The sequence below is a fragment of the Rousettus aegyptiacus genome, unplaced genomic scaffold (assembly GCF_014176215.1).
Source record: "Rousettus aegyptiacus isolate mRouAeg1 unplaced genomic scaffold, mRouAeg1.p scaffold_m13_p_16, whole genome shotgun sequence".
In the NCBI taxonomy this organism is placed as follows: Eukaryota; Metazoa; Chordata; class Mammalia; order Chiroptera; family Pteropodidae; genus Rousettus; species Rousettus aegyptiacus.
This window is the reverse complement of record NW_023416291.1, coordinates 14164030-14191851: the sequence shown is the minus strand read 5'-3', so window position 1 is coordinate 14191851 and position 27822 is coordinate 14164030. Positions and strand designations below refer to the sequence as shown.

At 40.9% G+C, this 27822-nt stretch overlaps 1 protein-coding gene and 1 pseudogene across 7 annotated transcripts in view; one reads left to right on the top strand and one right to left on the bottom strand.

Annotated features, from left to right (window-relative positions):
- The first annotated feature begins 5956 nt into the window (after window positions 1-5956).
- LOC118612695 lies at window positions 5957-6075 on the top strand (annotated as a pseudogene).
- Window positions 6076-7289: 1214 nt separating this feature from the next.
- Window positions 7290-27822, bottom strand: part of SMAD1 (SMAD family member 1) — a 64519-nt gene continuing 43986 nt past the window's right edge. For 6 of the 7 annotated variants that reach the window (XM_036233532.1, XM_016164060.2, XM_036233533.1 and 3 more), the window contains 5 exons: window positions 23100-23357; window positions 20292-20408; window positions 17151-17372; window positions 11815-12071; window positions 7290-8655 (listed from right to left, as the gene is read on the bottom strand). In XM_036233532.1, coding sequence (XP_036089425.1) covers window positions 8512-8655; window positions 11815-12071; window positions 17151-17372; window positions 20292-20408; window positions 23100-23357 — 998 coding nt within the window. In that variant the 3' untranslated portion in view covers window positions 7290-8511. The remainder of the gene's footprint in view (window positions 8656-11814; window positions 12072-17150; window positions 17373-20291; window positions 20409-23099; window positions 23358-27822) is intronic. The other variant, XM_016164063.2, reaches the window with a different exon arrangement.

The window sequence follows — 27822 nt, the reverse complement described above, 5'->3', positions numbered from 1 at the left end:
CATTTTACAGAGAGAAAACTTGGCCTCACAGGATCTGGAGGGCTTCCCAGGGATCACTCGCGAGGAAGTTCAGGGGCTGGGGTGTGCATGTAGGTCGCTGACTCAAAGCCTGTCTCTCTCCCTTCCATCATCCTGCTCCCAGGCCCCTGAAAAAGAGAAGCTAGAGTCTGAAACACATGTAAAAATTCTTCACCCATTTAAAAGCTAGATCAATGTCACAGTCCATTGGGACTGGTGTCTCTATGGTTCAAATTATAAAGCGTTTTACTGTCATAGGGGGATTAGCTTCGGAGACATTTCTTGGTGGTGTTACATGTAATGCCTAATGCTTAAGTAGGATCACATATCCTATAAAGGTTAAATTGGCTTTTCTGGTCTCCTTCCTCTCAAAAGGACCTATGCGAATTGAAGTTTCTAAATATATTTAGGCAAGTCAGGAGTGGAGTAGGAAAATTGGTAGAGGTGTGAGTTACTGGATTTCGCTAGGTACGAATGAGTTATTAATATACGATGACTGGTAACAGCAGCATCTGCTGTGTGTTTAGGCAGACACCCAGGGTGGAGTGGCTGCCAGTTCACCCAGTCAGGAATCACAAACGTCCAGAGGCAGAATAGAGCTTTCGATGTCCTGACCAGAGGAAAGAACACGGCACCACCACAATAAATCCGTGCCTACCAAGGGGTAAACAAGAATTGGAATGTGGGGTTACACGGAAAGACAATGGCAAACGCTGGGGTGAAGGCATCCCCTGGGCATGCATTTCCAGCGGGGTGTCCTTCCAGCAGATGAACGTGCGTGAGAGTAGGAACTGAAGACTGAAGCGACCTTGGGGTTCGCAGCACTCTGAGTCCGGCGTCGGGAGTTTGGGGCTGAGATCAGGTGTGGCAAACATCCAAAGCAGAGTGATCCAGGATGGGACCGGAAATAAACAAATTATTTTATTACTGGAAATCACAAGGGTGAGAGATGTCCCAACAAACAGCTGGTCTATAAATTAGGGGTGGCCTAGGCAGTAATGTAAATGAAACTCAATGATCTATAAGCACCCTGAAAAGCACAATTAGTAAATAGGATAAAATATAGTCACATTGAGATTCTCCAGTCAAGAAGCCACGGATGGGGCTCTTGTTGGAAGCAGGGGAAAATGGATGAGATTTATGTTTTATTAATGTTCACTATACTACATACTATAGACGTCCCTGCATTTTTATTTATCGTAATACTTATCATTTTATCATTGTTGTGGGATCTTAAAAAAATCTTGCCAGGTTCTAAATCATCTACCACATCCTGAAGATACAGAGAACCTACCACCTCCATGGATGGAGAGCTCACTAGGCCCGTATTTACGAAGCCCTCTTGGTCAGCGTCACTAGTAAGCGCCCTCTGCGTGCCCGTCTCTATGCACCGCACCATCGTACCACCTATGAGGATGTGGCTATTATTTTTCCATTTTACAGATCGTGAGACCGAAGCTGAGACATCCGTTCACTTGCCTGAGGCGACGCGGCTAGAAAGTGGGGGAGCCGGCATTAAAAAAAAAAAAAAAAACGAGTCTACATAACACATGCCAAGGTCCTTACCTATGGCATCTCCCTGGGATGAAAATGTGGCAAGAGGACTCGACTCTTTAGTCTCCATCTGACCCGAGACCAAGGGGAAGAGGAAAATTTCCTTATAGCGTGTCTGGTTCTAAAGAGTAACGGCAGCTCAGTTTCCATTTTTTTCTTTTCGCTTTTTTCCTTTTTTAAAACTTACTCTACATCTAGAGCTAAAGAGAGCTGTGGTTAGTTGGTTTTTTGATCAAGGGGGGAAAATTACAAATTTGCCAGCTTTTCACAAAGTATTCCCTAGAGAAGCCACACCCAAGCTTTTAAACATAATAGGACCGTGCCTTTTAATGATCACGCTACATTTAGACCGGAAAAGGTTATGGCCTCTCGGTTGCTAGCACTGAGCATCCAGACCTGCCCAAGAAGTTTTCGGTTCCAGCGCTTGGAAACTAACTGCAGGCCCGAGGGTCCCCACGGCAGCCCCCTTGGGGCAACTGCCTGAACCACCTACGAATTATAAAACTGTGCCTGTTACAGAGTTACCAGACTCAATAAAAAATAGATGTTTCAGTAAACTGCCTACAGTTTGGACAATCCCAGTACAAAATCCGTGAAAAAAAAAAACGTATTTGGCACAAAGGTACCAATTAACACTGTGGCCAACAGTCCATCTTCTCCATTGGGGGCACCCTCAGTAATGAAATGTCAATTCTGGTACAATAATTTGCGAAGCACTTGGCAAATTATTTGTTTTTAATAAGTCCTGCTAGTGTAAGAAAATGCTATAGACCCAGTGCAGGTAATACATGAAACATATTCTTTTAAGAAATACCTACGGTTTAAATGACTCGGCTGGTATTGTATCAGCCCAGAAAATACTCAAATGTCCCTAGGGCTGGCAGCGGGCAAGCGGCTTTTTGGAGATTTGCCATTCTGTCGCCTGCTGCCAGAAATCCACATGCTTCGGGAAGAGGCGTCCGCCCTCACAACCTAAAGCAGCTGGGATGACTGACCATGTGCCTGTCCTGCTATTCTCCGGGACCATGTCGCTGCCTTCCATTCATCCTGCTTGCTGGGCGTGTGCTTAGTACAGGCATGATTACTTTTTTCACTAATGTTATGATTTTTATTTTTCAATTAGAGTCGACATTGAATATTACATTAGTTTCGGGAGTACGGCACGGCGGTTAGACATTTATATAACTTACAAAGCGATTCCCCTGACGTCCAGCACCCACCGGGCACCGTACACGGTTATTACAATGTTACTGACTCTAGTCCCTATGCTGCACTTTACATCCCCGTGACTGTTTTGCAACTGCCGGTGTGGACCTTAGCGTTGACGTGGTAACATCCAGGGAAGCAAGCTGTCCACGACCTCAAATACGAGAAAGAAGACTCTCGGGAGCCCAGGAGTCCTGCCCCGTGTGCTTCGCCAGCCCCGTTCTCCAATCCCCCCGCCCGTTTTCCTTTTTCTTCAGTTCCTGCTTCATTTAACTGTATCACAAACGCTATGCACCGAGCTAGAAATCCTTTAGGAATCCTTCCGAAACCCCTGGCATAGAGAATCTTTAAAAGACACAGATGACATGAGATTAACGTCTATGAAAAAATCCTGAGCTCTGGTACGATGCCAGCCTCTTGCCAAGCGCTGGGAGAAGGAAGCCCTTCGCCTTTCAAATTGCTCCTGTCCTGGCTCCAGGCGAGTCGATGAATGTTCCGGATTTTGACTCCTTTCCACGTGTCTTCCCTTTCAGAGTCAAGTTCTTCTGCATTCTCGATGGTTTAATTTTCGTGTCTTCACCCCTGGGCCTCTGCCCCTCCCTGGCCCTAATTGCGCTGTAACCGTTCCGCGTCTCCTACCTCACCCTAAATGACTTCGCGGTCCGCGAGACCAAACCATTCATTCATTCATTCATTCATTCATTCACGGAGTGCCTGCTATGGATTAAGCACTTTCTGGTGACACAACGATGGGCAAAAGCACTTAACTCCCCTCAGTCCGCGTGGCCCTTCGATTTCTCTCTCCTCCAGCGACCTTCGCACCTCGACGGCATATCAGCGCTCTTCACGAAGGGTCTTGGTTCAGGATTTAATGCCTTCGAGAGTCGTGAGATGCTCCATTCTCATATTCCTCTGAGCGAAGTACCGAGAAGGCTGGGCCATTTACAGAGCGGGCCCTGTGCTCCCATCTCGGCTTCCCTGCTTCTCCCGTTTGGCTTCTTGTCTCTCGTTCGCTTCTTCGGCTGGACCGCGTTGGCCGCCATTCCAGGGATGGTCATTTCTCTAGCATTTCCCCAGGACGGCATTGTCGATGTTCAGCTCCAGGAGTTTTGCCACATTCCTTTTCTCTAATTCTGTCCCCAGATTCCAGAGCCTTTATGTCATCATGCGGATTGGATCCACTTCAGGGCCATGTCCCCCAACCCGGCTGCCACGGATGCTGCACAGTGCCTGAGCTTATTGCTAGTCGACGCCTCTCTGCACAGCAACTGCGTTGACCTTTCCCTGCTTCTTCAGCCCGGCCTCAGTCCCCTGTCAGTGCGTGACCTCGCCACGAAGGCGGTCGTCACCTGACGGGCCCGTTATCGTCCTTCGTTCTAACACGGCCTTCCTCCTCAGCTACTTCTCTCTCTGGCCACCATGTTCACGTTTCCCTCTCTGCCTCCTCCTCGCCAATAAACTTCTCTAGAATCAAATGCTTTGCTTTCACTGTTTCAGTCCAGACTCTCTAATCCTCACAGTTTGGCTTTAGGCACCACCCCTCAAAAAACTTCTAAGGTCGCTAAAGACTTCCTGATGACCAGGCGCGAACCTTTTCCGAGTTCTCATCCTTCTCATTCCTGTACTGTTCACTTTGTGAATCAAGTCCTCCTTGTCGGAACGTTCCTCTTGGCTTCCACGACTTCTTTCCTACTTTCTTAGCTCCTTTCTGCTCCTTCCGTGTATGCTTCACTGCTGTTTCTCTCCTGGACCCTGGCCTGTTTCATCCCCAGTGATCTCACCTGTTTCTAGGTTGAGATCTCTAGGAGCTAAAATCGAAGTGTGATGACGGCCACGGCCCCTCCCTACCTCTCCGTCCTCCCGTTTACCATCGCTAGTTGCCCTACACTGCAAGCTACTTGGCGTCACTGTTGCCGAGTCTCCCACCTTCGGCCCCGTCTGCCTGGAACGCCTCTCCCCCGCCTGCATGATTCCTGGCCGGCACACTAACACCTGGCTCCGAGACGCATCTCCTGGGGCGTCTCCTCTTCCTCTTCTGGCGCCGCGAACGTTCCCTTCTGTACCTTTGCCAGCACGACGTCACCGTCTGTTCACTCCTCTGCCTTTCTCACTCGATGGCAGGCTCAAGGTCGGGTCCTAGGATCTGCTCGCTTTTCTCACCCAGCACAGTGGTTGTCGCGGGATCGGTGCCAAAAACCGCTTAACAAACGGAGCTCATCAGACTCACCTTTAGACCTGCATTTCCTACAGCAGGCTGAATGCCTCTATGCCAAGTTGTCATAATCATCGAGTTCAAGGATAAACTAATCTAATGATCAAGCATTAGTATGGGTGACTTTTAATTTCTTCTTTTTGTTTTTCGCGGACTTTAAAACTCTTTAGTGAACAAGTATGGTTTTGGTTAAAAGAAAATTATCTATAGGGATGGTCTACATGGAGTTCTCGCATGAGATAGGCTCCTTGACTCTATTGTGAGATGCAAAAAAACAGGTGCACAAAGCTAAGAAACTCGCTTGAGGTCAAACACTACTGATGAAGTGAGGCAGTAAGAGCTCCAGGGTCTACTCATCCCCATCGGTCATTTCTTAATGGCATAAAATACATCTACTATGAAACAGTTCACAGCACATTGTTTTGTTTGAACTGGCTTACTTTGTTTTAATAATCGAACAAATAGTTGCTTCGACTTTTCCATTCCTTTAATTGAAAACTTCCAGGAGACATAATAGCCTCTCATATGGCTGATACCAATAATTTTCATTAAGATTTTATAAAAAAAACAAATAATTGCACTTGAGCATGAAGGCCCAGTTTATGCATCAAGCTGCGGAGTTCCAAGGATCCCCAGTCCAGTAGCTTCCACTCTCCTGGGGTTTCGTCTGCTAGATCTCCAAGCTACCAGAGCTCCCACACCCAATTACCAACTTACATAACCATCCCATTGGGCAGACACAGCGACTCAGGGAAAGCAAAACGTACCTGTTTGCTAGGAAAGGGTGAGGAATCCTGACTCGACCTCTTTTTCTTTTTTTTTAAAGACAATTTACCTCATTGTTAAAGCCCAATAGTTTCAATTTATTAATCTTCTTTTATTATACCTCACCAATCACCATCGCAAATCCAGAACACCTGCACCAGGAAATGATTCAGCAGGTAAGTGGGAAAACACAGCATGAGCACCTACAGCCACGCCACCCCAAACAGGCCCGATCCTGTCTGATCTCGGAAGCTAAGCAGGGGCAGGCCTGGTTCGTACTTGGATGGGAGACCACCTAGGAAGACCAGGTACTGTAGGTGTAAAAAAATAAAAAATAAAAAAATAACGGATTGTAAGCTAACAAGGTCTTTGCAATTTGAAGTCAACCAAGGGCTGCCTCGCCTGAAAAATAAAAATAAAATAAAACAGAGCATGAGGGAAGGTTCAAGAAAACAGCAACCCCATACTTACACGGCAGCTATGTTTCTGAGGTATTTTCACAGTTTCTTCCAATAGATTCTCACCTCAACTCTGTGGAGATGCAACATCATTTGCATTTTATGGATGAGGAGACAGAGGGCCACAGAAGCTAAGTGACCCAGCAGAGACACACATAATTTGTGTTATAATGCAGGTCTTCTACCCAGGGCTTTCTCCATTTGTACCATGATGTTTTTGGAGCTAGCTGGAAGCAGTAGACATTTCTGCTTAGTCATAATTTGGTGAATACATGGGGCTGGTAAATAACTCTGGGAAAGAAGTATAAAAACATAAAGGAGAAAGAGTGGCATCTCTTTGGTCATGGAAGACTCAGTCTCTTCAAATCTGCATCTTTCATGCGCCACCGTCGAGGGTGGGAGTTGGGGAGGGGGTGGTTGGAGGTGGGGTTGCGAGAGAGAATATGGCATCGTCCCAGGCCTGGTGGGCTGTAGAAGGACAGTAAGTCCACATTTAATGTCATTGATAGGTTCTGCAACTTGAAGTGAAATGTCGTATAATGAAACCACATTTACCATAGGCTAGTTGCCATAAAGGAGAGTCAAGCTCCACGGCATGTCTGGAACATTAGGACGAACCAAACGACACTACTCCAGGCCCCGCTGTAATCATTGTGTCTTGTCGCAGTTTAAATTCCCCCTTAATTATTCATCTCCCGACCCCCAGTATTACCTCCTTTCACAATCACTCTTGCATCTCATCTGAAGTTTAGAAATTGGGGGGTTTTTTTTGGTCGACTGAATGGTATTCACCAATAATGGCTGCCGCTGTAATTCACCACGTTATAAAGTTTATATATTTGGATCAAGGATTCCAAATTTTGCGGATTCGTCCTTTCGTAATTTTTACAGTTCCACAACATGTCTTGTCTTTTCTCATTTAAAGTGACCCTGCTGTCTTCATGGTTCAGTCTCCCTGTCTCTGCGTTAGTAATTTAGTTTGTTACATTTGGCAAAGAATATTTGAGAAAAATCTCTCCAGAGTAGTGAATCTCATGGGTCATAAAATCTAGTGTATGAAGAAAGGACAGGACGCATTTTTAATCAAAGTAAGCAATAATGACAGGTTTATTTTAAAATTTCCAGTAGAGAAAACCCACTAGTTTTGGAATAAAAGTACTCATTGTATGAGCGCGTAAGTGAATATAAAAGACCAGCGGAAGAAAAATAAAACCAAACATAGTACAAAAAATTAAAAAAGTTTGAAATGGATTTAAACAGGGATGTTCTTTAAATCCTCCAAATATTTAACAGTTACTAGGTTTGGCAAACAATTCACTTGAAAATTAAAGCCTATTTTGGTACTGTAAACTCCATAAAAATTGCTTATTAAAGCACTCCATACAGTTGATATTGAAACATACAGGCAGTCAACTTCAGAAGAGCAGGAATTATTCATTTGTTCTCAGTTACATGAACTAACCAGCTGCAGAACTGCTTTTTGGAGCAAATGAGATAGAAGATGACAAAAAAAAAAAAAAAAAAGTAAGATAAAAATCTCTAAAAAAAATGAAACACGGCAAAATTCAGACATCAGCTTGTTTCTTTAAAGCAACAAACTGAATTTTTACAGTATATTCTACATCTGCAGTTGTCATTTCCCCACCCCCACCCCTCAAATAATCCTAAATCCACTAGTCTGATCAATTCTTAACTTTCAAATATTCTGTACATATATATTTAGCAAAGAGCATATGCCTAACATTATTCTGACAGCAGTATGGTTAGCGTATAATTTTAGAAAGATTACTATGTATATCATCAAGATTAACCTTACTTAAAAAAAACAAACAAAACCATTACTAAACAAATAGTTTTAAAATATTATGAAAACCCATGAAAAGAAGACTCAACATGGGCTCTAAACCTGATAAAAACACACTTCAGAAAGACTATTAATGCTGAACTTCTGCCAAACGATGACAAAGTGCCAAACACAAAATAATCTCTTAGGACAGTTTTTTTCTAATAGATAATTTGTCCCTGGCTTGGCCATCTCTTCTTTAACTATACACAAAATCCTGCTAAAAGTATGCAGTTTAGGTGATTTTACAACAGAATGTTATAATGTAAACTAAACAGGTTCTTGATATCAACAGTATGTTACCAAGGTTTTTTAAATTTCTGAATCCAACAGTTGGTCACAGAGGTCAAGTATTATCAAGGCTCCTTTGTCAGTTCTCAACCGTGTCTGACTCATCCATCCTTCAAGTACATGCAAGGCTCAATAGTTTTCAAGAGGCAGAAGCCTGAGGCCGTTTAAGACACAGATGAAATAGGATTATGAGGTGAACCCATCTGAGTAAGAACTTTATCCAGCCACTGGAGGGGGCCGTGCAGATGGATCTCAATCCAGCAGGGGGTGCTGGTAACGTCTTGGCGGTGGTATTCTGCTCCCCAGCCCTAGAAACAACGTATTGACAGGTCATTTCACTTAACTCAGTAGTTAAACTTATTAAGTAAAAAGAGTTCACATAATCAGACACTTAAAGATATGGGTGCTTTCCACAAAACAAATACTTTCGATTTGCACAAACACGCACGCGCGCGCGCGCACACACACACACACACACAATTTGGCAGGCAATTTCGGAGAATGGCTGTTTCACAGCTCCCTTAAGTTTGTCTGTGGAATTTCAGATTAGGAAATATAGGTTTTGAAGAATGAAAGCTTTTAAAATACATTATGAGGCTGTTTTAATAAAGATCATTTTAAACTTTCATTTTCATTGCCCATTATGCTACTGACGGTGTTGTAATAGATATTGTTAAATTCTCATTCTATCACTAAGAAAATAAGGAAAAAGCTATCAGACAACTGACATCGAAGGTCCTCCCATCAACACAGACATCTTGAGCTTTTAATCTCTGAGCAAAACTGGCAGGAGCATACAAGAATCCCCAAAGCTACTGACACCTAATCACTGCCTTGAATCAATAGATTTCATTATTCATTTGTACAAAAAGGTAGCTCGCCAGACATCTTCAGGATTACTTAATTAGGACACTCAAGTTGCAAAGACGAAAGTCGCTACACGAAAATGAAAAGTAATTTTGCTGTTGCGAAGATCAGTAACTCGTTGGTGTGGTGGACAATGGAATATGAAGTTCTGATAAACCCTCGTTTCATGAGGACTATCAGAGAAGATTGGGTTCTATTTCTTTGAAGGCAGAGATCAGATCTTTGATTTCAAACATCTAGCACAGTGATTGGCACAAAGCAGAAGCTTTATGGAAATACTTGTTCAGCTAAACTGACTTGGATTTTTCAGATATGGGGAGTTTACTGTGCCAATAATTTATAATACATGTTTTATGCTAAAGTCCAAAAATGATCATCTGAAAAATAATATAAGATTGGTTATTGATATTAGTAAAATGTTCTATACCATTTTTCTAAAATGCTAATAGGTCAAAGTATCTGGTCCTTATGACAACAAAGAACAATGATGTACAGTGTGCAAATGTTCTGTTGCTGAGGTATGATAAGCAGCTGCCTTTTATCATGTCTGCAAGAGTTTTAAAATAAGTTTTGTTTATCCTTAACTCTTCAAATCCAGATTCCCAGCTATATAACTCCATTCTGGTACATGACACATTATAATTAAACACATCCTAGGCTACCAGTATCTTGAAGCTTGAGACTTTAGGTGCTTTTTCATCTATGTATTAATTCTCTGGAAGAGTACACTAAAAGTATTTTCTGAATGAATAAAACAATACATTTTTAACACTACCTTCTGTTATAAACACTTTTTATTAGTGTCAAAATTGTTTCTACTTGTGTAAGAATAATTTAAAATGTGTAAAAGTAAAATCATTAAAACTGATTGGGTAAGCAACATGAAATAAGTTTGAGGAGAAAGTCAATTGAGTATTAGAGTCATAAATTCTTCTACAGCAGTCCTTCAATGATGATAGACTTATCAAAGGACTTTAGTAAGGATTGTCACTGTCCTCGACTCCATCCATCCCTTTTAAAGATGAGGAGAATGAGGATCAGAAAAGAATTCCGGTGCCTTAACCAGAGTTAAAATGGCAGACAGAGCTAGAAGCTGGATCTCTTATTCTCAAGAGGCACTTTTTCTTTCTCCGTACTGATAAAAACAGCAGACAAAAAACACTGCTGGCTCATCACTGGCCTCTATTTAAAATTCATTTTAGCTAAAATGCTAAGTCAAAAATTAAACATAAATGTTAATAATAAATGAGAAAGGTCTCGGTAGTCTCACAGGTACAAGGCATATAAGTAAACCTCTTCAAAAGAAAAACAAACCCAAAACAAAAAACCTCTCCTTTAATACTAAACAGGTACCAGACTCATCAATAAAGAACTGCAGAATTATGTTTCTAGAAAACAAACACTAAGAGAACCTAGTGAAAATCTGCTAATGTGATTCAAAGAAGCAGAGAAATAAAGACATTCAGGCGAAGACACCTTTGATGTGAAGGATGATTAATAAAGTCAGGTTCCAAAATTGCCCTCTGTAATAAATACATTACAAAACTGGTTTAACAAGTTAGGGAGCTTCTGAAGAGAAAACATTAAAGGTGGCTGCCTCACCCAAATATATAATTAATTCTGTTTCTCAAGGTAACAGAGGATAAAAATCTCTCTTTGAGAATTCAGAGACAAGTCAGTCAGTCACTAGAATAAGTTACTGACTCATGAAATTCGAATAGATATTTAAGTTTTTTCACATTTGAATGGTAAATTTTTTATCCCTTGGAGGCAGAAGAGGAGGCAGCAAATAGATTAGTTACTATGAGCAGTAACTTTAACCTTCTTCATCCTCAAACCGTACAATACAATCTCAGGGCTAAGGCATCTACCTATCTGCGGGCAAAGGCCTTATTAACTTTTGGAAAGGAAAAAAATCACTTAGAAGAAAATCATGAGGTTTACTGGAACCACTGAAAAACTGACCAATTAAAAATAAATCCCAGCATGATGAACTATTTTTCAAAAAAAATCACTTGCTTATTGTTGAAACAAAAGCAAGCGGTATTACCATCGTGAAAGTACTAAAAACAGAATGAAAAGAAAAAAAGGGGGGGAGAGTTTATTTATTGAATTGATCTCATAAGACAACCATGCGTTTAAGTTACATATGTTAAGTATATAAAAACGTATTGTGCTGATATTGAAATAGCTAAAATATGGCTATTTGAATACGGAAAAGTTATTAAAGTCTGCTATTATGACATTGAACATAAACACCTCTACATTCTGAAGCTACAATAAGTTGTCATTTAATGTTTTGTGACTTTAAGTGAAACAACATGTAACAAAACCAATTTTACCATAGGCTAATGGATATAAACAAGAGTTCAGTTCCTGTGGTACCTCATCACTGTCAGAATGAAATGGCGTTGACTGAAACATCATTTGAGGACCTGTGGTATTCTCCTAATAACTGACGTCCTTGTTTAAATTTAAAAATGCCCAGATCATAAGTGGGCTTCTACGGACACATGTCAAGAGAATACAGATTTACACAGTGGGAGAAAGCACCTCACAAGCGTGTTAATCCCCATCCAGAGGGATCAGAGCTCACTTACCTTTACGAAGCTCATGCGTATAGTACACATTTTTGTGAGCTCATAGACGGTCTCAAAGCCGTGGTTCACGGACTGTGCCAGTAACTGAGCAAATTCTTGGTTATTAAAAATTTTCAAACTACAGCCACTTGGGATCTTGCAAACGGTAGTGGGATGAAATCCGTGATGGTAGTTGCAGTTTCGACTCTGCACAAAAATGCTACTGTCACTGAGGCATTCAGCATAGACTTCCCCTCCCACATAATAAAGATGGACTCCTACAGGAAGACAAAGCATAGAATTAGTCGTTGTCATTTTTTACAGCTGAAAATAATAGAACAAAGTCTCTGAAACATTTGTAATAAAGTGCAGCAATTTCATTGTGATAAGCAATTAATGTCTATTTGGCCATGGGTTGAATGCATATTCTTACTTTAAAAATCCAGCACAATAAAGGTGGACTTTATGATGGGATCCTGAAAGTATTCATCACATAACTCTCTTGCATTTACTTTGCAGCTACAAGCTATTTGAAAATTTTTAGGGTAGGAGAAGGGAGGATCGAACTCAGTCAAAGAACAAGCAAACCATAGGTGGAGGAAGTATTGCTGAGAGCTATAAGATGTGAGTCCAGGAAAAAAAAAAAAAAAAACAACTAGAAAAATAACTCATACTGTGTGGAATCTGATCTCACTGAACTGCCATCTGCTCCAAACTTCTTCCTGTGAGATCTAGCGTGCCAGGAGTGTAGGAAACTGATCTTACCCAGACTTTAAAAAAGGAGGGGGGGAAAAACATTCTGACAATGCCCCACATCCTTAAGGGGGATTACTTTATTTCAGGCCACCCACCAAAGAGAGCCACATCCCATGTGGCTTTAAATGATCTACCTTGCAGGTAACTCTGGCATGGCTTAGTCTAGGCTAACACAACATATCACGCATTGTGTTTATATGTACACATAATGGCTAAGATTTCTGTGACATTTAAATAGCTTCTGAAGCAGAAGCCCATTTTTCTGTCTGATGTAGAGGAAACAATTTAAGAGTGTGTGTTGTGTGGTTTTGGTTTTTTACTTTTCTCAACTATAAAAATGAGACATTTTCATTTTAGAAACTTGAGAGAGTAAAATAAAATATAAAGAAGCAGAAAATATTTTCGTCACTCCTTTAGTGACCTAAAAGGAAGAATTGTTAATAGTTTGATACACTCCATTTGGTTTTGAGTATCATGAAACTTTTTCTGCAAACATTTACAATATCTACGTGATTATAGGGATGTAACCATTTAAAAATACTCCCACTATGGACCATTGTGTTGACACTAATTTTCTGATGTTATAACAATGCCGTGATGAATGTCTCTGGATCATTTTTGATAATATCCTTAAGAGAGATTCCTGGAAGTTAAATCATTGGATCGAAAGCTCTTGATTCACTTTGCCAAATGACTTTCCAGAATACTTGTATCAACTTACACCCTCACCAGTAGTGTGTGACTGCCTCTCTCGAATCACCTGCGCCAGCACTGAGTCTGAGATTGAAACAAAACAAAATCTCCCTATTTTAGAGCTGAAAAACAATATTGTTTTAATTTGCATGTGAGGCTGGATATGATTTCATATGTTTATTAGCCATCTATGTTTCTCTTACGAATTTACCGTTCATATTTCTTACCTACTTGTCCCACTGGGGTTCTAGTATTTTTTAAATTTTATGAACTGCACATATAAGAGATAAAAACAATTTATTTCTTATTTGTTTCCCCATTAGTCTTTTAATTTTGTTCATTGTATTTTTTTTTAACCTACAAACGTCTGAAATCTTTAGTCAAATCTCTCTTGTGCTCTTTTCTGTTGTTTTTTATACTTAGAAAATTTCTACCTCTCTGATCAAGTATATTTCCTTCTAGCTTCCTAATAGTGTGCCTTTTTGAAAAAAAAGATTCAACTCATTAATTTATTTGCTTATATGGAATGAGGTCAGGGTTTCTCCCCTCAGCTCATCCAAAAGTTAACTTTGTGATTGCAGGACCATTAGGAGAATATTGTACTGATTTGTTATGCATCACTTAGCATACATTAAAAATTTAAATACAGTATAGTCTGAGTTTAATTTATTCTGTTTTGTCTACACAGATTTAATTGTAGTTTCATGATGTTTTATTAACCCTAACATCAAGAATATATTTTCACTCTTCCATTAAAACATTTAGCTATTTTCACTGTTTATAATTTTCAGAACACATTTTCCAACTTTCAAAAAACATCACATTGTGATTCTGACATGGATTGTTTTAAATTATAAATTAAATTGGAAGAATAAATATCCTCAAAATGTTCTCACAATATTAGGTTTTCTCTTTAAGGAGCCTATTTATTTATTCAAATTTTCTTTCTCTTTCAGTAAAATTTGGTTTTCTTTATATAAATATTTCTTTACATAATCTATTCCTGATTCACATTATTTCCCCCAAAATTATGTTTTCTGTTGCTACAGGGAGAGTAATTTTTCCCTCCAGTATATCTTCTAATTGGTTACTGCTAGATTAGAGGAAACTGACATATAATTTCTAAAAACCGATTCTTTAGAGGTTTCTAGATAAACAATCATATCATTTGAATCAACACCATGACCATAAACTGACATGGGAGAAGGAAGAAAGGCACTCATAAACTTCTGGTAAACATGGAAATCAATGAAAGCTTCCTGGAAAGTAATTTGGCAAAATATATCAAGAGCCTTTTGACCTATGAATATCACTTGAAGAATCTATGCCAAGAATATTAGCAATGAATTAATTAATCATATTATCTGCAAATAATAGTCATTTTGTCTTATTTAAATTATCTGTAATTCTACATTTGAGTATACTATTCAAAGGATCTGGAAGAATTTTAAATAACAGCATTCCCAGAATTCTTATCTTCTTCCAAATTTTTAATAGGAATGTTGCAGAATACAATGGTTTTTTACTACTTTGGGACAACGGTCAACTTTAGAATTTAATGAAAAATAAATTCCTCTGTCCTGAATGTATGTAAAATTGTGTTTATCTATTATTTCAGGGGTTTATAGATCATAGGAAAATATTTACGTTATGAACCTAACTTCTAACATTTCATAATTAAATGTGTAGTTTAGGGTTTTTTTCCTTAATCATATTAAGGAACTCTCTATCAATTCCTGTTTTAAGAGGGCTTTTTTTTTTTTTTGTGATTAAATGTTAAACTTTATTTCAAATGTCTTTTAAGCATCTATTAACCTTTTAATTTGGTCCACTGTTCTAAATTTCAGAGCAGGTCATTTTAAATACTTTTACTTCAAACTTATAGAAATAGAAGAAACAACAAAGAAAAATGGAACAAAGAATACCCAAGACAACTGTCATCCACATTCATCCATTGTGACAATTTAATCCATATGCTTCATCATTTGGCACCTCCTACCCTATATTCTTCCACATACACCCTCATATACACATACATACATACACACACATACACACACATATTCTAACACAGGATCATTTCATATCTATGTATAACATAGCTTCCTGAACTGTTTTATCATGGCCCTTTACCCTCAAATACTTAAGTGTGTATTTCTAAGAATGAAGGAGACTCTATTACATAGCCACAGCACATCGAGAATGCCGGTCCATGAAGTCCATTAACACTTTAATCCAGCACTCATATTCTCGTTTTTACCTGTTGACCACAATAACGTCCCTATAGTAATCTTGCCCCTGTCTGTTACGGGAACATGTCCAGGGTCGGGTTATAACACAGGTTATAATTTGGAACATTCTCACACCTTTGTCTTTTGACAGTGATCATATGAGATGATACAGTCCTTTCTCACTCTTTTGAATAGAACATTCCTTTTGGGGGGATTTCTGTGAAGTTTCCTGATAATCGGAGTTAGATTTGCATTCTCGGCTGGGGTTCAGCACAGGTGATGCTGTTCCCTTCTCAGGGTATCACACCTGGAGGTCTGCACTACCCATCTGTCTCTCACTGGTGAGGATGATGTGATCTCCCAGCCAAGATGTTGCCAATTTCTCCACTGTATAATTACTGATTTTTATTCTCCCTTGAACCTAATAGGGAGTCTGTGAGGAAACACCTTATGACCAGGCGCCCATTAATGATTCCTGCCTGATGGTGATGAACTGATGGCTTTCCAGCTTTGGCATTCACTCAACACTTATCCATCAGCCTTCCCCATTCATTCATTCATTCATTCATCTGTTTATTATTGGTATAGACTTAGAAATTACTATTGTTTTTCAAGCTGTTTAAAATTCATTACTGCACTTAATTATTTTGGTGCTCGAATCTTCCTGGAGTTGGCCAGTGCCAGCCCCTCCACATTGGCTCCTATGCTCCCCAGTCTTTCATAAGCACTTCTTTCTGAGGAAACAACATGTCCAGGCTCATTCTGAGCCTGCCGGCCCCAGCCCTGGGGTCCAGCCCTTTCTCCAGCGGGCCCTGCCCACCTCAGCAGGAGATGGCGTCAGAGAAGGTGATCTGAGCACTACCTGTGTTTATTGCTCCTGAGTTTTTCTGCCCCTTGGCCCTTTTAGCAGGCAGATCGGAAACGACTTGCATGTATAGCTACATCTGCATACGCAGACACATGAGATCATAAATGTGCCTATGCGCACACATATGCATATTATTAAAAGCATGATTTCACACCGATACCTCCACAGGGTTTATTTTTTGCCCTCCTCCATACTTATATGTCTCTTATTTCACAGTGAAAACTCCGGCTCACAATACCACCACACACTGAGTAGGTCATTTGCTTACTCTTAAAATACAATCTAAAAGTTTCAGAACTGTTTCATTCATACTGCTACTAAATAATCGAGTCTACTAACAGCAGTTCAGGGTTTGTTTACAATCACTCTACCCTACCCATCGCAGACAGAGGATATATTGCCAAGTTCTTTTGGATTAGTTCTATCTTTTCTGCCCCCAGTGAGTAATGTTATCCATTTAAAATACATTAGGCTTACTTGTTTTAATTTGCTTTTAGTTTAGTTAGGCTGGAAGCAAATTTTTAACAGCGATTCTGTTCTGCAGCAAAACATAAGCTAGAGTAGTGCACACAAATAACAAATCACTCTTTCAGCTAATTACTACCAATTATTCTGAGATGCCAGATCACAAAAATCGCTGATTGGGAGGTGAACTTCCTGATAATACAAACCGGGAAAATATTTACAAGCTGTAGCCATTACATATTCTCTGGCGTTTGCTACCCTACCTCGCCACAGGAAGGACCGAGCAGCTCTGGGGGGAACGGGGACACGAGACAAGGGACAAAGAGGTCACAGCGAGAACTCACCTTTTCCGATATGCCGCCTCGTGTTTTCGATAGTGGAATTCCGATTAACGTTGGATAGCAGCCCAAGACAGAAACGGTTCTTGTTGTTGGAAGGATCGGTGAAACCGTCCACCAACACGCTCGTGGAGGAGGCATGGAACGCTTCGCCCACGCGGTTGTTGAGCTCGTAGTAGACAATGGAGCACCAGTGTTTCGGTTCCTCATAAGCCACCGCCTGAACATCTATAAGAGAGAAACGCGTACGGCCAACCATGGCGTGCGCCCTGGCTCCCCGAAGCTGAAACTGTGTTGGAAAACTGGCTCGGGATCATGGAAAAGCAACGGCTGTCATAATGCATATAGTTTATGACGTCTAAAGTGTGACATTCCCCTTTCGATGGAAAATAATTTTCTCCAATTACTGTCAGATAACCACGACGCCAGCTAGGCAAGCCTATCCACAGCGTTTGCTGAACGCTCACAATAGGCGACTCATTCTGCAACAGGCCCAGCTGGAAAACACCCCCATTACAGCTCCTGGCTCATCATTTAAAGAAAGGCAACAAGTGGAAAGTGAAATGAAAAAAAAAAAAAAAAGAAGAAGGGAGAGGAGGACAACAGAAGACAGGAAACATGCCAAAGATGCTGGCAGAAAAGGGGATTACTTTCAACAAAGCCTTAGTATGCCCATGCTTTTCCCAAGCAATGAAAATCAGTTTCTAATTATTGATAACGAGTTACTTTACTCCACATTCAGTTGCCAATAACGATCGCAGCTACAGCTCGGCTCCAGTCCTCAAACTCAGGAAGAAATCTTGCCAGCTGGCTATTCTTACAGAATGAATCATATCTCTCTCATCCAGATTTCATGCTAACTTCCTTATATTTGCTTTAAGTCATGCAGAGCAGGTGTGTTTTGTCTCTCCATTCCCAGAATGGGCCAACAATGGAAATTACCCAACTTTGCTGACAGGATGCAGCTTGTTAAGTCAAATCTCTTAAGACTAACAAATCTCCAAACAGAACATGCTTCTAAACATTTGCAACTAAAAGGTTCTAAAGATAAGTTCCTTCTGTAGTAAAACCTCTTATAACACTGCGTTAAAGATTCCAGGAATACAAACATATATATCTACCCAGTATGCTAATGTGCAATGATCTCAGGTTTATAAAGTACAGTTGTAAAAAAAAAAAAAAAAAGAAAGAAAAAAGAAAAGAAAAGAAAATCTGCACTGGAGACAAAAACTATAACTGTTAAGGGAAAAGTACTTCTGGGCCCTCCATGAATATTAAAATGCACTTTACTTTAAAATTTGGTAAATAAGAAAAATGATCATTAAAAAACACACACAGACATTGGAGCAGGAGGGCCAAATACGAACATACACTATCTTCCTTGTTTGCTAAGCAACTATCCCTTGCCAATTTGCTGTTTCAAAGAGCAAAATTTTAGTTATTTGCAAGTGCCAAATCCTAAGAAAGTCTAGAACATCATTAGTAAGAGGCCTTTTATCAGCTATCAGGGTTATTCAAAATAGTGTTCATCTAGGTAGGTGGTTGACAATTTTTTCCCATAAAAGGCCAGAACGGTTCTGGGGGCCATATGCTCTCTATTGCAACTATCCAACTGTGCCCTAATAGTGCAAAAGCATCCACGGGTAATATGTACTGAATGAACACAGCTATATTCCAATAAAGTTTTATTTATAAAAACAGGAGGCAGGCTGAATTGGCCTAGGGGCTGTGGTTTGATGAGCTTTGCCCTCAGAAAACCCCCAATGGGAAAAGAAAAACAACAAAAAAGGCTAACATTCCTTCCTAGTGAAAATATTAACTGTAAACTTATTCTAATGGGGGACAAAAATTAAACCTACTTAAATGAAAACCTTTAAATCACTTTAAAGGTCTATTTCCTGAAATCGGACATTTTAGACTGAACGACAATAGCTTCAAGGGCCACGTGCTCATATCTGCACAGACGTGCTGCGGCTGTTCCCCAAATAAAAACCCCACAGATGGGTGAGACAGCGGCTGTGTTCCCCCACCGGAGTCTTTGTTGGCTCATCATGATATGTTTGAGAGGATGTTCCAGAGATGATCAGGGACCATAAAATGCAGCACCAGTAAAAAAGTTACAAACTCATAAATCTGTTACAGACGAAAAGGTGTACACTGCACATCTAAGAAAGGTTCCTTCGGTTCATCATCAAATATTAAGAACTTAAAAAACGCAAGCGACTCTGCAAAGTCTAAGGTATCTCTGATTTCAATAAACAAGTTGGTAAGCATGAAATAAGACATACTTAGTAATCGAATTGCATTTTTCCTCCAATTTGCATAACATTTACACAAATTCAATGACCCACGCCACGTGCTGAGGGCTCCAGCGAAGCACTTCCCTTCGCGAAAGGTTATTTGGGAGCACTTTTATTCAACAGCGTGGTCGTGACTTCTTCTCCCAACACTTCTCTACCTGAGTTCCCTGCCCCCTCAAGTCTACTCAACATGCCTCGGGGCCCTGGGGGATGATGGCATCCCTGGGAGGCGCACCCTCCCCCAGGGAGGGAGGGAAACGTCTGGTTCCGCTTAAAGTTCTTCCAGGTGAGAAGAGGGACAATTTGTGCCTCGGTCCCTTTTTGTAAAGGGTTAGAAACCAATACCTATAGTAAGAAAAGAACAAATGCTATGAGTTTGTTCCTGTGGCAGCTACAGGTAAACAAGAGCTAGAAATCCGATGGGGCTTATGAATATCTATCCGAACTACAAAAGGGCCTTTTGGAAAGCCTCGTTATATGAACTCTAATTTTGGAAATCCCCCGTGGAAACTGCTTCAGTGCTGTGTTATGCTCATTGTTTCTCGATACCCCTTTGTCCTTCATGGAAAGCTATTCTTTTATTATCAATTCAAAATTATTGAGTCCTGGAGCTCTAAACAGATGACTGCACAATTACACCTTGGCCTTTATCAGTTAAATCAGAGTGTTTGTTCTTCACATAAGACTGATTTGTAATCCAAGGAATGCTTTCTACAGAGCTTCTCTTATTGGGCTCTTTCTCAAATAGCTATGTCTTTAATGACTAATAAAAATTTGTGAGAAAAAGTAACATGTGGACAGATGAACTTTAGACTCTAAACAGGGAATATGCTGGAATTCATTTTACCTCCTCTGCTGACTTCCGGGGGCAGTGAAGGTGCCATCATATTTGTGTCCATGGGCTGAGAGCCATCCTGGGCCATGGGGTCTTCAGGAGGCAGGTAAGCAGGTGGGGGCGTGTCAGCTACGAAGTTTAAAAAAAAATGACTTTTTTTTTTTTTATCCTTAACAGACACACACGCTTAAAACATATACTCGCTTCTGTGCTGAAATTCTTAAGAGATTAAGTTGCCACTTCAACTGCCCAATCAGAAGGTCGGATGCTACAGACGCTGGACTTGACATACGCTTTCTGAAACTTACTACCATCTCATGATGTTATAGAATTTTAGTGAAGATTCAGCGAGAGGAAAAGCACTAACTGCCAGTTCCAGAAGCAGTTTGTCTCCCCGGGATCATGCCATTTTAAAACAATCAGAAGAGCGCTTAGACTTGCTTTCACACAGTCCACCTTGAGAGAGACCTCCGCATTTTGTAGTTTACTGGTGATGGAAATCTCAAAGCCACGTAGGACTCCTTATAAGGGTCTCCTGCATTAAACTGATGGGCTCGTAGGAATTTACCCACTGGGTTTCATTACAGCCAACCTACTGACCTAATTTCCCAAGAATTCAAGCAATCTGTTAGGACTACCTCCTCCTTGTCTACTTAAATAACCACTAGTTTCAAAATCACTAGTAGCAGAATAATAGGATACACACCAGTTTATCACAGCTACCTTCTACTTATATGAAGCTCATAGCCAGCTGGCAAAGAAGAAACAAAGAACCCTAACACAAGTCTTCTATTTTCTTCAATAAAATAAAGGGTATGGGTTTCCCACAAAACACCCTTTGTGATGGAAAAAAAGTTCCTCAGTCGCTGTCAGGAGCCCATGTAGCACATACGACATGGCAGGAAACAAAGTTTTACCTCAAGGAAGCACGAATAACTTGCTTAAGTCCTCTAGACCGGGGACTCCAACCCCTGGCCATGGACAGGTTCTGGTCCCTGGGCTGTTATTAGGAACTGAGCCGCACAGCACAAGGTGAGCAGCGGGCAAGCGAGTGAAGCTTCCCCTGTATTAGCAGCCGCTCCCCAGCGCTAGCATCACCGCCTCAGGCTCTGCCTCACATCATCAGGCGTTAGATGCTCAAAGGAGCCTTGGTTCCTGGTGCCAAAAAGGTTGGGGACCACTGCAGACCACTCAGGACAACTCTCGAAGGCCAACGGGTAGTAGTGCTCCAGTGCTTTTCAGAGCTTCCCAAGGCTGACTCCGCAGCTGAATCGCAACCCCTGAGTTTTCCACTGTCTAGATGCTAATAAGCAAGTGCTCAGAGCACAAAGTGGGCTGTGGGACCTTATCTGAATGCCTTTGACACCCTTTCTCCAGCTTCTTTTAATTCGGCTTCTTCCCTGCAGCTGGAACACTGACTCAGCTTTACTTCCAGCCAAGAATGAAGACGATGAGCCTCCCCTGAGACCAAATTCAACACATTTCTGCAAACAAGCTGGTGAAAATTTCACGGGCAACCTCTGGCATCGGCACCACCGAGAGGGGCCAGAAAACTATTGGTGGCGTCCACTATTCCCACGGGTACCTCCTCCCACCCCAGCCGCTTTCTCGTCTCCATATTTCCTCTGCTTGGCCTGTGTCTTAATCCCTGACAGCCAGGGGGAAAAGTGTAAATTCCGGCAATAATCTTCGGTTTTTCCACTCTTGGCTTACCCTGGGTTTGCCACTGATCAAAGCCTTCTGAAGCTATCTACTCCCCCACTAACCTGTTCATCACACACAGTGGGTCTAGGGAGGAGATGGGGCGAATAGGAAATCACCAGATGATATTAGTTTGCTTTTTAAACTAATTCATCTCCCACTCTCCTCTTAAACACTTTCGGACTAAAAAACAAACAAAACGATGCAAAATAAATAGTTTTAAAATAAAAGATAGCAATATCAAGTGTGGACCACTTTTCAATTTTTGAGGCTATATACCAAGCACTGTTGTTGAATTCAAATTTACTTAAAAACATTTCAAGTGGCCTAATAAACACTCATTTTTCCCTTCTGTGAATCTTAGTAGATGTGAAGTACACTTCTGTTTAGAGTATCTTACTTGAGGTCTATTGGCAAGAAAATTTGGCACTAATCATTTTTATTCTCTTAGATGCTTGCTTATTAACCTATTAACTTGAGAAATAGTGTCCTAATTAATCATTTATTTTGATAAACATTACACCATCAGTTAAGTCTAAAAAAGGAAGATAATTGTTTCTTGTCTTTGCTAAGTTAAACAAGCAGATGGTTTCCAGCACTTCTGTTGCAATTCCTTTGTTGTTAAAGTGTATGTTTCTTGGGATTACATCACCACTTGACTGAATTTAATTAAGGAGGGGGCTGTGATCCCTCAGGAAATATCTTTTCTGAGGTTGCACTTACAGCAGGGCTTTTTTTCCCCCCATGCATGAAATGATGCTGAGACATAGGCTGTGTTTCTCCTAAAGCACGTGTTTGTGTACATGTGTGCCGCACAGTTTTTCTTCCTCTTTTATCAAGAGCAAAGGCTGTAACAATGATGCCACTCCCAGAAGGATACGGCTTGTTTCACAACCTTTCGAAAGCAAAAAAATAAACTGATTTAAGCAGCTGTGCCTGAGGAATACGACAGGACATGTGCTTATTGCTCGGCTCCGAGGTCTCCCTCCTTTCTCCCGCCGCGAGTTGTCGCGAGTTCCAGAGCGCGGCGCCCTGCAGCCGAGCGGAGCAGCTCTCGCCACGTCTCCATCCCAGGTGCGCCGGCCGCCCCCGCGGAACGGCGCCCGACCCGCCACCCACCTGGCATCTGGAAAGGGCTTCCTGGGTCCGAGCTGGTGGGGGAGTGAGGGTAGGTGCTGCTGCTGCTTCCTGGAGAGTTCGGGTAGCTGCTGTTTGGAGAATGGGGGAACGGATGGCTGTTGGGTTGCTGGAACGAATCCGGGAAAGTGGCGTTGAGTGGCATGTGAGGCTCGTTCTGTCCTAAGTTACGGAACTGAGCTAAGAGGCTGTGCTGAGGGTTATATTCGCTGTGTCTTGGAACCAGCACTGGAGGAAGAACTGGAAAAGGGAAAGAAAAAAAAAGAAAAGAAGACAAAAATGAAAACAGTGAAAATCTACAATGATGTCACAATAGAGCTATAACGTAAGTAACAACAAGTTATCTGAACCCTGTCCGGCTGCCAACTCAAAAGCACCTTTCAAATAAATGAAAAGCCGTTTCTCATTCAGGAACAAATGCAGTAAGAAAACAGTCTCTTTAGAATCACTGATGCCCAAGACCTGCGGCACTGACAAACTGCTCCAGGAAAGTTTGCAAAATACATTCTTTGAGGTTAAAATGTTAAGGTTCCCCTAGTCTTAATTTTTTCATGTACTAGAAGCCACAGCACAGTTAAAAACACATATCGCCACCGACAATTCCACTGTACCTCCCTGACTGGTAAGATTTTGCATTGGAGTTAATAATGTTTATTGAATGATATAAATTATTCACTGCAAATGTTTTAAACTGGCACGTTAACTCACTTTCAACCAAAAAGGAAGCATAGTAAATGAAGTCAGGAGAGCAAGTAGAGCGAGCAGTAAAATCCAAGAGCCAATGAAGAGTTGGACAAGATATGATGTTTCGTGGGACAGATTTATGTCGTGCCCTAGCAGTCAGCCACAGTCAGATGGCTTAGCGACGGCGACGCGGTCTGAGAAGGGCGCCGCTGGGCAGTTTCGCGGCTGTGCGGGCATCGCGGAGCCCACCGCTGTGCACGCTGGCCTTTCACAGCACCCGCAGCGCGGCGGGCTCCTTTACACCCGCGGCATTGCAGACGGTGATTCCGCGCTGCGACGCCTATGACGTCACTGGGAGCTAGGAAGGTTTCGGCTCCGTTATAACCTTAGGGGACCACGGAAGTACAAGTGGCTGACAAGCTGTTCTACGGCGCTCGACTCGGCCTCACGCACATCTTTTCTCTAAGGGTCTTACTGCATTTGCCCACTTTTCGGTAATCCTTGTCACTACCTGATTTAAAAAAAAAAAAACCAAAAAACCCACAGGTCATACCATCCACATTCTGCTAACCGAATATGTGAATATAAAAGGCCAAAAATGTGTGGCCCAGTAGGGAAGGAAAGAAAACAAGTCATTCCTCAAAGCTTGGTGTGAATAGGAACCTAAGGAGTTAATAACGTGGTCAGAAGCCTCCAGAGGCAAAGCCACTACCAAACGCAAAGGGAAGGGCTGGCTAACAGAGCCCCAACCAGGGCTAGAGCTGCAGCTTCCTGCCAGCTACAGATGGCTCTCCCAGTAATAAAGGCCCTTCGGATGCCCGCTGTTCCTGTGGCCTTGGCTAGAAAGAGAAAAACAACCCATTTGGTAAACTGCATGGGAGGAGAGAGGAAGAGACGTCAAATCTGTTGTTGTTGCTGGGAGTTAGGATTCAGGACATATTTTCCCAAAGAAACAATATTTAGTGGCATTAGGAATTAAGTAGACTTTTGTGGGTTTTCCAGAGATCTAGCCATCATTTCTAACATTGCTACAGAAAAAGAGTGCTCTTAAGCACTTGGATTATCACTTATTCATGAGATGAAAATTGTTTAGGTAAAGGTAAGTTTTTGAAGGTATTAAAATTTCTCATATACTGTCTTAAAATGTCCATAATTCTGTAGTAATAAGATTTGCTGATTTCCCTACTATTTGACCCCTTAGAAACAAATCTTATTAGCATTATAAATAAATGTTATTTTCTTTTTGCCCTGTGATTGAATCTGCGGAAACCGAGTCATCAAAAGAATAGTTCCTCCCCCTACCTTTCAATAGCCATCTGAAACGTAAACTACTTTGTTTTGTTGAACAAAAAATTCCTGATAGTCATAAAGGCCCCCCGCAATGCCAATGGAAATCTCTATTCCAAAGTAAGCCCATGCTAGAAAACAGCTCAATGCCTTTAAGGTACTTATGCAATCCAACGTTCTCTTTTCCTTTTAGCTGCTGCAGCTTGACTTACCGCTGCCCAGCTTGCCTTTTTTGGTCATCTAGCTGTAGCCTCAATTCTGATTAGTACCTTTAAAAGGGGGCAAATATTGGCCTCTCGATCCCTTCCCCCAAATGCAGCCCGAGACAGCATCTCCAGAGGGCCCCTTTATTGCACTCCCCAATACCCGCGCCCTCTCTCTCCTCCCCACACTCTCACTCTCTCCCTCTCTCTCATTTATCTCTTCCCGTTGCAGCAGAAGCAGTGTACTTCTGCTCCCCGAGCTGGTGCTCTGCAGTTTCCCCGTAGTGACTGCTGCGTGGTGTGTAGTGATCTGGCTGGAAGGCCCAGTGCTCTCCTCTGTGTGTGGTACAAGAGAGACCATCCAGCTTTTGCAGATGCCCTGGAAAGTGAGCCAGCAGATATAAATCAGCGCCCTATAGATGAACTTGACAAAAAAAAAAGAAGAAGAAGAATAACCTTTTTTCTCACTTCTGATTAAGTGAGAAATATTAAGATATTAAGATATTTTGCCACTGCTGATATAGGGACAGGCATCTTTTAATAAACTTAAAAAATGTATTGAGGTATCACACATCAATGCTAAAATGCACAAATCTTCATATAAATGGAACCATATGTACTCCCGTGTCTAGCTTCTCTGTTCAAAAGTTTCTCTTTAGCATTTTGCTTTTTTCACTATCTCCTGGTATTTATTTTAGTTTATAGAGGTCTCTCTATTTGTTTCTACAGCTAATAGCACCATGGTTTATTCGACCAATCTCTCACGTCTGGGCATTTAGGCAGTTTACAATATTTTACCATTACATACGATACCGCAATGAATAACCCAGGGCAAATACACTGCAGTACTGTTCTATGTTTATCTCCAGGTATCTCCACAGTAAATTCCTAGAAGTGGAAATACTGGGTAAAGGGTAAATATAGATATCATTTTGTTATTGTCAAGTACCCCTTACTAGGGCTGTACCATTCTACATAGACACTAGCAACATATGAGACCTTTCTCATAAAGTTCCATATGTGTTCAGATCTATTTTTAGTCATTCCATTCCATTCCAGTCTATGCCCCAATACCACTCTGCTTTAATTATAGAGGCTTTATAGTAAGTTTTAATGTCTGATAGGTCAGCCAGCTCTCACAGTTCTTCCTTTTCAATATTTTGCTTGTATGTGTATTTTTCCATATGAACTTTAGTTATCACCTTGTCTACCTCCAGCAAAAAAAAGATTGGGATCACATTATATTTATGCATTAACTCAGCAAGAATTAATATCTTGATGATGATGAAATGTCCTAGCCAAGATCCAGGAAGGTCTACTTTTGCATATTTCAGGAGTGTTCCATAGTTACTGTCTGTGTTGGTTTGCTTGGCCTATCATAACGAAATACCACAGAATAGGTGCTTAAATAATAGAAATTTATTTGCTCGAGGTTCATGTGGCTGGAATTCATGTGGCAGGTTGGTTTCTCTTGGGGCCTCTCTTCTTGGTTTGCAGATGACCACTTTCTGTGTCTTCACAGCTTTTTCTCCTACGTCTCTCTGTATGTCCTAATCCTCTCTTCTTATCAGGACACCCGTCACATTGGATTAGGGCGTACTTCAATTGTCTCATTTTAACTTTTTAAAGGCCCCATCTCCAAATATAAGTCATATCTGAGGTAATTAGAATTAGGGCTTCAACATATAAATTTTAGGAGACACAATTTAATCTGTAACACTGCATATAGGTTTAAATGTTTCTTATTAAGTTTATTCATAAGTATTTTAGCTTTTCTGTTGCTATTTTAAATAGAATTTTCTCTCCCATTATATCTTCTAACTAGTAATGATTTATACATACGTAAAGGTTTCTGATATTTCTGTTACTTTTATACCGACTACGTGACTGAACTCTTTTTGTTGCCTGATTGTTTTATCATTGATTCTTTATAGAGTTCTCCAGGTAAATGATCATGTCACATAGAAACAGTTTTAACTTTTTCTTTTTAATTGTTTTCTCTTATTTAATTGCATCGGCCAATACAATGTTAAAAGGTAGCAGAGACAGTTAACTTCCTTGACTTAATCTGTTTCCCCCTTAAACTGACTTTAGGACTGTGTGTGTGTGTGTGTAAGGAAGTATCCACTTGTAATACTGTTACAAATCCAGTGCAGAAGTATTCCTCAAGTTCTTGTACCTTTAAAACATTTTTTTGTAGTCTTGATACTTGAAAAAGAATTTAGCTTGCCCTTGATTTCCTTAAGTTTCTTGAAAATACTTTTTAGCTATTGCGCATTTCTGTTCGGACTTAGAAAGGGAAAACCATTCTAAGGTAGAGACAAAAGGTAGAACAGTGGTTACCAGAGGCCGACAGGAAGGAAAACGGAGTTATTGTTAACGAGCACAGGGTTTTGTAGAGGATAATGAGAAAGTCTTGGACATGGATAGTGATAATAGTTGCACAACTGCTGAATGTATTTAATGCAATGGAATTGTATACTTACAAATAGTTAGGATGATAAATGTGATGTTATGCATATTTTACAATG